Here is a 13,497-nt window from a genome sequence, read left to right as displayed (position 1 = left end):
CCAAATAAAGAAGAGGGGGCCGGCCGCTTGGTTTTGTTATTAATTTGACTTTTGACGACGCGTATTAGCATCGTCTTAGGATGCAATTAAGACGACGCTAATAAGCGTCGTCTTTGCCTAACAAGCTTCGGCTGTTCCTGTAACATTACGCCAACGCTCGAGAGCGTTGTCTGTTCTAGAGCATTACCGACGCTTAGTTAAAGCGTCGGCAAATCTTTTCCGATTCAATTTTTTCCCGACGCTTATACCTAGCGTCGGAAAAAATGCGTCGGAAAAGGCCATTTTTCCTGTAGTGGTAGTATTTTTCTCATTTAAAACCTTTCTATAGAATTTTTTAAATAGGGAGAAGGCTTCATCTTTATGTGCCAAAAATAATACCCATGTGAACCTAAAAAAAATTATCTACTATCATAAGGCCATATTTCTTTCCTCCTAGACTTGTGGTTCTAGTAGGTCTGAAGAGATCCATGTGAAGTAGTTCTAGTGGCCTAGTAGTTAAAAGCATGTTTTTAGATTTGAAAGAATTTCTGGTTTGTTTTTCAAGTTGGCATGCATCACAAATTTTATCTTTTTTAAAATTCAGTTTTGGCAATCCTTTTACTAAATCTCTTTTGATTAATTTAGATAAAAGATCCATGCTTGCATGACCTAATCTACAGTGCGATAGCCAACTAGCCTCATTAACTTTAGCATCGGTGGAAACTAAATAGTGGCTACTCATGAAAAGATCATCTAGATCTATCATATAAACATTGCCACGTCTTAGTCCCACAAATACAATGTTATTGTCAATAGGGTTAGTTACAATACAAAGTGATAATTTAAAAGAAATATTATAACCTTTATCATATAATTGACTAATGCTAATAAGATTATGCTTTAAACCACTAATATATAATACATTATCTACAAAAGTAGAAGGAATAATTTAAATTTTACCAATACCAATTATATGACCTTGGCCATTATCACCAAAAATCACTACTCCTTCCTTTGTTTCAAGGGTGAAGAGTTACTCTTTGTCACCCATCATGTGCCTTGAGCAGCTACTATCAAGATACCAGCTCCTTTTAGTTCCCTTGGCCGCAAGACACATCTACAAATACAAGTCAAGGGAATTTAGATACTCAAGTCTTCTTGGATCCTTTTAGGTTAGTTAAGATGGTTCTTTTTGAAACCCAAATCTTTTTTACTTTCTTATTTTTAAGAGTTTTTCTGAAGTTACAAGTATATGATTTGTTCCAGATTTTTCACAACAAAAACATGTTACTTCTTCAGATTTAGTTTTAGTTGCTTTGACAAAAAATTCTTAAGAAGTTTTTGTTTATTGTTTGGCTTATATCCTAATCAAGCTTTATTGAAAACAGCTCTTTGATTATTAATTATTATTTGTAATTTTTCAGAGCTATAAGTAAACTTTTCTACTATAGGCTTATATTTTTCAACTTTTTTGCTTAGTTTCCGATTTTCATTAATCAGTGAATCTTTGTCTTTAATCAAGCTTTCTTTTAACGTTTGATTAGAGGTTTTCAGTTCAGAAATTTCTTTGGTTAAACTCTCTTTTTCTTTGGTTAATTTTTCTGTTTGATGCATAAGCGTTTGATTAGTTGATTTAAGTTCTTTGTTCTTCAATCCAAGTTTTCTACAATCATCCATTAATTCACTAAAAGCGTCATATAATTCATCAAAAGTAAAGTTTAAAGAGATTTGAGAGGATACTTCACTACCATTTGCCATCAAGCAGATATCTGCCTTTTCTTGGGGTTCTTCCTCTGATGAAGACTCCTCACTGTCGCTCCATGTTGCAATAAAAGCCTTCTTCTTCCTAGACATTTTCTTCAATTGGGGGTAATCCATTCTAAAATATCCAGGTTTTTTGCACTCAAAGCAAATTACCGTTTCCTTTAACTTTTTTAAGCAATGGTAGTCCACTTCGAAGTGACCGGGTTTCTTACCTTCGTAGCACACAAGTTTCTCCCTCTCTTTGCTCGACTCTCTCTTAGCTATTGGTCTCTTTCTCATTCCTTGCCTTCTCCTCATGAATCTTCTAAATTTTCTAAAGACTAAGACTATCTCCTCATCGTTCTCAACATCCTCCGAACCCGCACTTTCCTCTTCTTCTTGAGCGACTGACTTAAGGGCAATCGTCTTCTTCTTTCTTGACTCTTCTTTGTTGTGCTGCTCCATGGTAAGTTCATGAGTCATTAAAAATTCCAGCAGCTTTTCTAGAGAAAGATTATTGAGATCTTTTGCTTCTTGAATTGCTATCACCTTAACCTCCCATATTCTTAGCAATAACCTAAGAACCTTTCTCATAAGATCACTACTAGAGTAAGATTTGCCTAGACTTTTGAGACTATTTATAATATCAGTAAAATGGATAAATATTTTAGTAATAGATTCATTTGATTCTATTTTAACGAATTCATATTTATGTACAAGTATGTTAATTTTAGATTCTTTGACTTGGTTAGTGCCTTCGTGAGTTACCTCCAGTCCATCCTAAATCTCTTCCGCACAATTACATGTTGAAATTTGATTAAATTTACTAGCATCCCGAGAGCAACATAAGGCATTCATGGCTTTGGCATTAAGTTGAGCAATTTTTTATCGAACTCATCCCATTCTCCTTCAGGCTTGGGGCAGTGCATGCCATCAACCAATTTGGTGGGTCTTTGTGGCCCACTGATTATGATACTCCACATATCATAATCAAGTACTTCAATAACAATGTGCATTCGTGCTTTTCAATATGTATAATTTTTGTTATTAAGAAGAGAAAGTCTATTAGTGGATTGTCCCTCGGTAAAAGACGATCCAATTGAGGCTGCTATTGATCTTTAACTATTGACGATTAGGTCAAAGATGGGCTGAAAGAGTCGTTGTGAGGTGAAACAGTTGTTTTAATTTTACAAAAAAAATAGCCATAACTATTGTCAGACGCAGATAGATCGACTCGACTTCTTCAAGGGTCGACTCGTGATCTTCAGGGGATGACTTGAGATAACTCTTATTTTTGCTGCACTCTGTCTTTTACCTATGGTCATTATGATGTTGACCGTTTTATTATTTGGGGTTGACTCATCTATGACTAGGGTCAACTTGTTGTCCTTCAGGATTGACTTAATAAAAAGTTGATTTTAGCTATTTTCTGCTTTCTATCTTGGCTATTTTGGGATTAATTTGTCAAGTTCTAGGGTTCACTCTTGTTCCATAGGAGTCAACTCATGATTTTCAGGGGTTAACCCATGAAAGTGTAGTTTTTCACTTATCTCTGTCTTCCATTTGAGACTGTTTTGGGGTCAACTCGACTGATACAAGGGTCGACTCATGAATACATGCCAATCTTTATTCATATGCCGGGATCGACTCATGCTTTTCTATGGTTGACTCCTAAAACTGTCCAAAATTGAAGTCTTTTGTTTTAGCCTATAGATATTCATTGGTCGGCTCGTAGTGTTCTTGGAGTTGACTCCTCTTAGTGTAGAACTTCATAAACATAAGTTCCATTTCCATATTAAGAGTTTTGGACCGGTATCTTTTTGGCTTTATGAGAGCATTCTTATACGTTCCAAACAAGTGATTAGTAAACTTTTAACACAAACATTTTGTATCATCAAAATCAAACCACTACAAAATATACATTTTTTCGGTGCTTTTTAGAGCCTTTACCATGCTTATAAGCATCGGTAAGTTTCGCCCCGACGCTTCCAAAAGTGTCGCAAAAGTGTCGTATAGGTGGGGGTAGATTTTTTTTTCCGACACTTTGTAAAAACGTCGGGATATCCAAAATTTATGCCGACACTTATAAGCATCGGCAATGCTAATTCTAACGATGCTTTAAAGCGTCGTTAGAGTTTTTTTAAAAAAAAATTATTTAAAAAGCCTAATTAATTTTTTGGTAAAAAATTATTTAAAAAGTCTAATTAATTTTTTAGAAAAAAAAAGTTTGGATCAATGATTCTTTTACAAATGCCCAATTTCTATATGCCTTCGCCCCGATGCACTTTGCCTCAGTCTACAATGGCATCCTCCGATGCTTGCAAGGGCTCCGCTTGGTGGCCTCTGCCTTGGACTACAACGGCCTTCAATGCCAATGCCACTGCCGACCTCGATGCTTGGGAGCTCCTCATTGGCTTCCGCCACCGAGAGATCCTCATCTCTGCCTCACTTGGCATCCTCAGCGATGGCTCCCCCTTCCCCTACTCTACCCCCAACGACTCCACCACCTCCTTCTCCGGCTTCCCCAACCCCAACCTCAAGTACCCCATCGAGGTCGCCGGCGATCCCCCCTTTGGCTCCCCTCCTCCTCCTCCTCCCTCTCTCTCTCTCTCTCTCTCTCTCTGACCGCGATTAGGGTTTCTTGGCTTGGGTCGTGGTGTTTTATAGGGCGGCGACCCTAGAAAAGGGTTTGGGAGTGGGATGGTGTCCGACAACGCTTATAAGCGTTGTCGGACACCACAACCCTTCCCCGCTTTAAAAACATCATCTAGACTGGGTTGGCGTCGGACGATGCTTTTAAGCATCGTCCGACCAAAATTTAGGAAAAAAATTTAGATCGGCCTAGAATTTAGGAAAATAATTAGTGTTAAGTGTGGTGGTTAGTGAGTAGGATTTCGATGACGAAGAAGTTGGGTGTTTCACCCAACGACCTTAAAGAAATTTGATCTTCAAAACTTGATATGCTTAAATTCTCAAAAAGGCTAAGAGTATTTCTTCTTGACCCTTTCCTCAAGCTCCTAGCTTGCCTCTTACTTTGAGTAGTTGCTTTACTGAATCTTAACATATGGAATAGTGTCTCCTCTTATAATTCTCACTCATTTTTTCATATAAAAGAGATATTCTCCGAGCCTATAGAGACTCAAACTCTACCACATGACAAGAGTCTGACACATACTTTCCTACATAGAAATATGGAGCATGTTATGAACTCTAGCAAGAGCAGGTGGTAGGGCTAGGTAGTAAGCTTCCTCTTTAATTCTATGCAAAAGCTCAAATAGAATTACTTCCTCGGCAATGGTAAGAAAGTCAACTTTAAAATTTGTACTGCCATTGCTCCTATAGTTGTTAGAGGATGGAGTGAAATTGTTTTCCCTTTGAAAGATCATGTTCTTATTTCTACAAGAGGTGTCGTTAGCAAAACACAAAGCAAAAGGAGCATTCACCTGCCTTCATGCCCTTCGCTATTGGATCATAAATTGCTCAATGCAATCCGATGTCCATCATTCATCTGCTTGCACAGATCTTACCTCGAGTAGAGGATGATCCAATAGTGAGTGATGCAAAGGAAGGTGAATCCTTCTTTAGTGCGAAGGATTCTATTCTTCTCCATGTTTTCATTGGGCTCACTTTGAAGATATTACCAAAATGAAAATATGCGATGTTGCTAAAAATAGAGTTATATGAAATTTCTCAACAGTTGAAGATATTAAAGGAAAAAACCATACATATGTAATGTGTTAATCATGCTTATTCCAAAAATGTGAAATTTAATTTCTTTTTGTAATACATTGCATGATATTATTTTACTCATGATGGATCAGCATAAGTTAAAAAAAGAATAGCTAGGTCATGGAAGAATAAGTCCATCTTATTTACAACATGAAAAATGCCCTCTATATTTAGATTTAAGTTGTCTATTTCAGCATAATGCCAGTTTCTTGTTGTGGGCATTTCAAGTTAAATGGGTGAACTTAGATAATGTATTTATCCCAAAAATTATTTCTTTAGTGTATCTTGTAATGCATTGTGTTTTTGTTGACAAAAATAATGATGTTCTTCTTATATTTTGTATTCATAATAAATGATTTTCCTTATTTTGCTACATAACTTAAAGCATGCAAAATATTCCTTAAAATGTTTGAAAACAATTGTATGTTGTGTTATTTCCAATTGGTAATAGTAAGGCATAAACTATGTAAAATTTCAAAGCAATTCAAGTGCTAGTATAAAATCTATGCATAATATGGGCATGATACTTATGTAAGAAAAATAATATTTATTTTACAAAAAAAAAAATGGCCATAAAGCAAAATGGGAAAGATTGTGTGATCTAAGGTGAGTACAAGTAACTCGGGTTGGATCCCGAAAGCTGACCTATTGGACATTCAGGTTGCTTCATCTATCTAAAATCATACTGGTTTTTAGTTAAACCTATAAAGACTATTTGTTTTTATTCTAATCTTAATAGTTTCTACTTTTATTAGAACATTTCCTTCTTATAATATCTCTTTAGGCAGTTTAGCATCACAGATGGGACAAGTCAGCTAAATCAAATCATGTCAAAGACTATCTCGCTAGATGCAATAGATTTTACTCTCATATGTTATAATGGATAAGATTAAACAGTGACTAGATGAGTTGTACTATTTAAAAAGTAAGTTCAAATTAGATATGCATGGTAGGCCATAGTTGTATTGGGATTGTAGTTATAAATATTTAAAATGAATCTATTCACATGTAAGGAGTGCCGATATCTATAGTGTTATATATAATGCAAAAAAAGAGAAAGTATTGGAAGGGAAATACCGTCTCTTTCTCAAAAATCTAGAAAAGAAAATAAAATCACAATATTTTTGCTTGGTTTGAGGTCAGCATAGGTGTCAAAAATACAAAGGCTTTATTTTCCTGCATCAATTAGCATATAGAGTATATAACAGGGTGTTTTAATTAAAGAGCGAATATACTATTGGGCATAATATTGAAGTATATCATTTGATTAGGCTCTAGATCTTCATTTTGTATATTCACCTAATCTCGAATTTTGTATTGCTTGCATTTTTTGATTGCTTTGTTAAATAATTTTTCTTTCCCATGAGTGCAGATCTTTTTATTAGTAAAATTTAGAAATCAAAATGATCAATAATTATTAACTATATTATGCTTAGAATATATTTTATTTTATTTTATGAAAAATTATTTATTCTTTTATTACATAAATTTATATTTAAATTTTCATTATCTTCTATCATTCTTGTCCATAACTCAGCAACTTTTTTTTGATGAATTAGATGAAGACCAAAGTTTAGAGCCGATAGAAAGAAACTCGTCAGAGATCGTGATTGTAGGAATGACCAACAATTAGGGTTATAGAGAATTTGTATTCTTCTATGTGGTGCTACTGATTTACCCCACTAACATGGCTGCTTTCTGCGCCAAAGTGCCATGCCATTTGTTTTCGTTCAAAGGACCAAAGCATAGATGTGATACTAATTTCAGTACTTCTTTGATAATGGTAGTTTTGGTACTCAAGCAGATTGCATAAAGAGAGAGCTTTTATAAATTATGACTTCATTGGAAAGAAATAGTCTCCAGTACCTCGCAGACGAGCATGGACGGATGCTTCCATTCAGGTCCATGTCCAGTTTAAGCAACTTCAGGATATCTAGTCCAGAAATTACTAACTCCAGGGGTATTACTACCTCTGACGCAAGAAGTCTTCTTTTCGAGATGAGATTGTTGCTGGTCCATTGTGAATTTTTACACGAAGCAAGCTTAAGCTACGCCCCCCTGACAAGATGCAATGCATGGCAGGCTTTGTGATTTAGATGCAGCAGATGATGCAATTAATGTTATCAGCAGTTCAGTTATGATATGCCAAAGTTATCTCAACATATAATGGAAGGAAGTTAATGAACTTTAGCCTGCTGTAGCCAAACTGCACCCTTCCAAGATTAATTTTGGACTTTCAAGTTTATTAACAGGACTTACATCCAAATGCTGACACCCTTCTAGGATTCAAACTCTAGTGCTGCTATTACAGCAATGGTTAAAGAGCACAATCAGGTTGGTCATTTGCGTCACATACTAGTTACTATTTGAATATTTAGGGAAATAGAAAGTCTGGTTTCCCTGGTCTCCCATAAATCTAATGTCTTGGACACGCCATAGATTAGAGATTTATTTAGAGTAAACACACATGCCCCACAACACCATGTTGGATTATAAGAATGTCCAAGATTATAGATTTTCCATAATAAAAGAACATGCCTCACAATACCTTGTTCGACGACAATTTCTAGAGGTACTTTAAGCATCACCAGGGAGCTAAAATCAAGTCACTGTGATGAACCTATTCTGCACAACAATGGAAGAAGGAATTTGAAACACAGCTTACAGGAGGAGGCTTGTCATTTATTTACTAGTTATGGAGCACATCATTGAACAGCTGTAAACCGATAAGAGGCATAAGAAAGTGATCCGTTGCTCCAGCTATGGTGTATCAGTTCAGCCTTTGCTCTCTCGCCCGCAGCCCCAAGAGCCACATGGAGAGGGTAGAAGTGCTCTGGCCAAGGGTGTGCAATCTTTGCACAGGGTGCCTTCTCCTCATATTGCATCACATCTTCATACCTAACGCAAAAAAAAAAAAAAAAATAGTTCCCATAAAATAGAAGGAACAACCAAATAAAAACCCAAGCTCTTCATATCAAGCACATTCAAACAGAATGATCTATCAACTCATTTCAATGATCCCAATGTTGAATTGCTTCAAGTGAAGGACTTTTATATAATGAGAAGTATACCTTCCATCAAGGAGAGTCTCTCTGAGCCAAGTATCAAAGTCCACTGCCCACTTAGCTGCAGGTGAATTGCCTCGGGTGATCATCCTCAGGTTGTGTGTGGCACTTCCTGACCCAATAATAAGGACGCCTTCCTCCCCAAGTGGAGCCAAGGCCTTCCCCATGTTGTAATGGTATCTAGCATCCTTCTGCATTTGGACAGAGAGCTGGCACACTGGAATGTTGGCTTCTGGGTACATGAGCATGAGGGGAACCCATGCACCATGATCAAGCCCGCGAGTTGTGTCTTCTTTAACATGGCCAAAGCCTGCTTCTTGCAGCAACTCCTTTACTCTCTTTGCCAATTTGGGTGCGCCAGGTGCAGGATACTTGAGCTGGAACAAAACCAAACTAGTATTATTAGGCAAATACATGGTAATGTAAGTGTTTACCTTTCAGGGGTGTGACAATGTTGAGGGTTGCCTGATTGATACTTGATGTTAAGAAAAAATTCCAACATAAATCTATCAAATTGAGCTGGAAACTAATATAATAAATGTTTTCTTTTGTCTGGTGTTGAAACCAAATAGCTGAGCATTATGAAACGTTGTTGAGTGAAAGGAGTTGCATTTTAAGAGAAAACCATGGGATCGGGAGATCAATTACTAAGTTACTAGTTCAAGAGTTCCTTTCTACGACAATACTATAGCTGGAAATGTAGTTATACCAGCTCTATTGCTACGTACATTAGTTATTCTTTCTTTTTTTTTAACTTCTACAATTATTGTGTGATACTGGCATTTCTCTTATAGCAAACCTTTTGTCCCAATCGAGTGATTGAAAATACATAATTCTTCTCTCAGAATTAAGAGGTTGTTCTTATATGGCCTCATTACAAGATGCAAATGTTTTACATGATTCATGCAATATTTATGAAAATACAACCACTTAACTAGAAATACATTTAAGGTGCACCACAAGATATAATATATATCATTCAATAAACTTTAAGATGATCATCCAATTAGTTTTAAGATGATGTGTCAGCTCTTCCATTGTATACGCTTCATGGCATAAAAGTAGAAATATGAAAGATGTAATGAAATGGGTGATGGCCAAAAAAATTTTAAAGAGAAATTGCTGAGATCAGGGAATGTTATCTGTAACCAGTCGTGAGGGAACAAGCGGAACAAGCCAACAGAGCACCTTTTGCCTATGAGATCAATGGAAGTTTAAGAACTTGTCCTTCCCCGAAGGGGAAAAAGGGAGTTTGGATTACAAACCTCTTCAATTCTGACCTGTAAGCACAATAACAACATTCTGGGAGTTCAAGACAATCTTGCCTGATTTATTCAGATAATTAAACTTATAAACATTTTACAAAGTTTAGGCTACTTGGGACAGCTACCCTTTTTGTGCTCAATGTTTTAAGTGCCACTGTGCCAGTCTGCGTCAGGCCAGTGCCAGTATCAATATTGGATCCAATAATACTTTGTAAGATTAATAATTTTCTTTTAATTTTTATATCTTTTCACATAACATGGCACATGCCATGCCAGCCAAACTTGTATATAGGGCTGCATGTGGATTGAGTTAACCTGCTGATTTGGAAATAATCCGAAATTAATCCAGTCCAATAGGTGCTTTTAATTATAACTATATCTGGTTGTCAATTACAACATGTTTTAGATAATGTCTACATATATTATTCTATTATATAATGTGTTTATGATATAATTAGATATTCACTTTACATATATTCATTATGGTAAGCGCTAAGATTATTGCGGATTTGATTTGATCTAAATATTCAATAGATTGATAAACTTAATATTATACCTACTCCAATCCAACCTGAATGGAATGGAAGTAGGTTTAGGTTCAGTATCTTGATCCGATTCAAAAATGGATTGGCAGCCCATCCCCGATCCAAGCCAGCCCATTGGCAGCCCTACATGTGTCAGGAGCACTTAAGTCTGCTTGTGCGAACCCCATTAGCTCTTTGACATGGGATGCAAACCAAAGCTAGAGGTTGTTGTGGTTCATACCACGTGAAAATGGACATCATTTACAAGCATTTATTGATGTAACAAACCCCATCGAAAGAGATCATTTATATCATTTACAAAGTTCGTTGAATGAATATTTCAACAAGGTATTTGAAATGTGGAAGTTTGGACTGCTTTAGTGTGATAATGTTACCTGATTATTAGTGTCTGTGTGTGTATTCTTTTCGAGGAATGATTGTATTATTTGTTCCACAATGAAAATTATTAGTCTGGAAATCATTCACACCTGCCAGATCTTTCTGCTGATTCATTAAATAAACAAAAGCATTAGTTCCTAATTCCAACAACAAAAAGTCAAAAACTTTTGTTAGGCTCATGGGGTCGACCGAACCGCTTTTTCCAACTGATTATATAAACCATTGAACCAAGTTTTTTTGTGGCTCCTTCATGCATTGCTGACCAAATTCTCCATCAAAGAATAAAAGAAATTAAGTATTTTCTCATTTTATCTAAATACTTCCCATGCATCAAACAAATATTAGTTTTGTAGAATGAACTAAAATTTATTCCTCTTCTAAGCCTAATTGATTGAGACCACCCACCAGCTCCTTCCAACTACCATTGACTTTCTTAAACAATTTTCAAATGGATTGCTGATGTCTTAATGGCCAGATCATTCAGACAAGCCTTCCAATGAATAAAATGTAATACTGTCCTGAATCTTTTATCTAAACAGCTCTCCAGACTATGAAGGTAGTGCATTCTGATGAATTATTCAGTGAACCGATTCATTACACAAGATCTCTAAGGTTCTTTGAGACTTTCCACCGAAAGCTTCCTGTTATTCACATACCTTTCGTATTTCTTTCTTAATTCTACTAATCTCTGAAACTCCCGAGCATATCCTTTTCTTCCCGAATAATTAATTTTTTTTCCTTTAGAAATCAGAGTGGCTTTGTTACCTTCTCATGCTTTATTAAATCTCTTTGAAAATTCTTTTAGTAAAATAAAGCTCTTCTGCTGGATTACCATATTTGCATTCTTTATCTCCTTAACTGAATCATCCTGGTTACATTCTTATCCTGAAAAATCAGATAATCCTTATCTAATCAAACAAGACAAAATAAGGCAACTACCAAGAGTTTCTTAGTTTCCGAAGCATCTAAATGCTCCCATTACCAGGAGTTTGAAATAAATAAATAAAAAAGCACCATTTTTTAACCCAAGAACAGCAAATTATAACAGAACCAATTAAATTCACCAAACTTTCACCCAACTTTGCAAATGAAAGGAAAAGGTTCCATCATTTGTATGAACAAAAGCACAGATAAACATTAGACTCAAGAAATTCTGAAAAATGGAGGAGAAGAAAGAAAAAAGAGCATTCTAACCCATATCCTTATAAGACGACCAATCAAGAGAAGAGATAGAAGCGATGGTCACCTGGTACATGGGTTTGGGGAAGCCATAGAAGTCGTAGATGGTGTCGGAGGGCCCCTCGACGGCATTGACGGTAGGCTCCGCGGTGTCCCAGTGAGCAGAGGCGACGAGGATGGCCCTGGGGACGGGGTGGAACACCTTGGCCTTCCACGATTGGAGGAAGTGCCTCGCCGCCAAGCTCTCATCGATCGACAGCGTCGGAGACCCGTGCGATATAAAGAACGTATCCATGGCCAATTTCAGAGAGAGCGAGAGAGATAAAGAGAATAAAAGAGAGGAAAAAATAAAGAAGAAATGAAAGTTTTGTTCCGAGAGAGAGAGAGAGAGAGAGAGAGAGAGAATGGAGGAGAGGAAAGAAGGCTTCCCTTCTTTATAAAGAGAAACAAAGGCCTTTTTTGCAAGGAAAAACAGAGGCGAGGGAATTCTTTTTTCAGGCCCGCGGGTTTGGTGGACGAGCAAGGGAAGGAAGCGTGTCGGCGCCTACCTACTCGGATCGTTGCGTTGATTTCAGTAGGGACCTTACCAAGTTTTTATAAATTTTTTGTATACATATATTTTTAAAAAAATTAAATTTATGTGAATATTTTTTGAAAAAAATTTCTATTTACTCCTATATCTTCGTAAAATACTATTTTTTACAAATGTTTCTAAGATTATGATCCTTCTAACACTATTAATAAAAATTATATCTATTTTAATAAAAATAAAATAAAATTTTGAAATTATTTTTTTTCTTATCTTATAAATGTTTGTAATTGTACATCCATAAAAAATATTTAATTATTTTAATTTAAAATCGTTAATTGTTTAACACAGTGTGGATATATATGTGAAAATAAGGATAAAAAAATAGAATAGTAAAATAAATATTTTATAAGAATATATATGTAAATATTAATTTTTAAAAAATATTTATATAAAATTTGATATTTAGATGGATGTTTATAAAAAAATATTACGCTATTTCTTTAAAAAGATCAACCTGTCGTTGTTTTATATTTTGAGTAACGTGGGACCCAAATGATAATAGACCATTGCTAACGTCAAGATGAGCGATATTAGGAAAAGATGGACGGCATCTGAGATTCTAGAAGGGGAATGGGTCAGCAGGGAAGGCAAATGCATGGATGGGATGGGATTTTAGGCCTAGTATTGTTTCTTGGACCAGATAATCAAGAAGGCTGAGATCTTAGTTTGTTCCAACATGGTGATCTCTTTGTATACTTCCCTACCAATCTGAAATCCATATGAATGGGAAAAAAGGATCGGGTAAATTGGCAGCTAGCAGTAAATGCAGGGTGTTTTACGTTCCTAATATGATATCAAAGATGGTTTTAAATGCAAATGTAGGTATGGATGCGGGTGTGCCGTTCGACAAAGTAGATATTTTAGAAACACTTTTCACAGCGTTTTAAAAATGAGTGCAAGTAGAAGATTTCAGAATGAGTGGATTTTAAGCAATTTCATTGGACACTTAACCTTAAGTTGTTTTTGTGTTACAAATCCAACTTTTAGATTTCATAGGAGCTGAGGTGATTTGCAGCACAAAA

The 13,497-nt window shown here is 35.8% G+C and overlaps 1 protein-coding gene across 1 annotated transcript; it reads right to left on the bottom strand.

Annotated features, from left to right (window-relative positions):
- Positions 1-7,919: 7,919 nt before the first annotated feature.
- LOC103716792 (extradiol ring-cleavage dioxygenase) lies at positions 7,920-12,306 on the bottom strand. Its single transcript, XM_008804957.3, has 3 exons — positions 11,951-12,306; positions 8,523-8,893; positions 7,920-8,349 (listed from the first exon to the last, which is right to left on the bottom strand). The coding sequence occupies exons 1-3, from the start codon at positions 12,176-12,178 to the stop codon at positions 8,157-8,159; spliced, it is 792 nt and encodes a 263-aa protein (XP_008803179.1). The 5' UTR covers positions 12,179-12,306; the 3' UTR covers positions 7,920-8,156.
- Positions 12,307-13,497: the final 1,191 nt, after the last annotated feature.

The sequence above is a fragment of the Phoenix dactylifera genome, chromosome 1 (assembly GCF_009389715.1).
Source record: "Phoenix dactylifera cultivar Barhee BC4 chromosome 1, palm_55x_up_171113_PBpolish2nd_filt_p, whole genome shotgun sequence".
NCBI classification, from domain to species: Eukaryota; Viridiplantae; Streptophyta; class Magnoliopsida; order Arecales; family Arecaceae; genus Phoenix; species Phoenix dactylifera.
The sequence above is the reverse complement of the archived record's forward strand: the minus strand, read 5'-3'. Positions and strand labels throughout refer to the sequence as shown.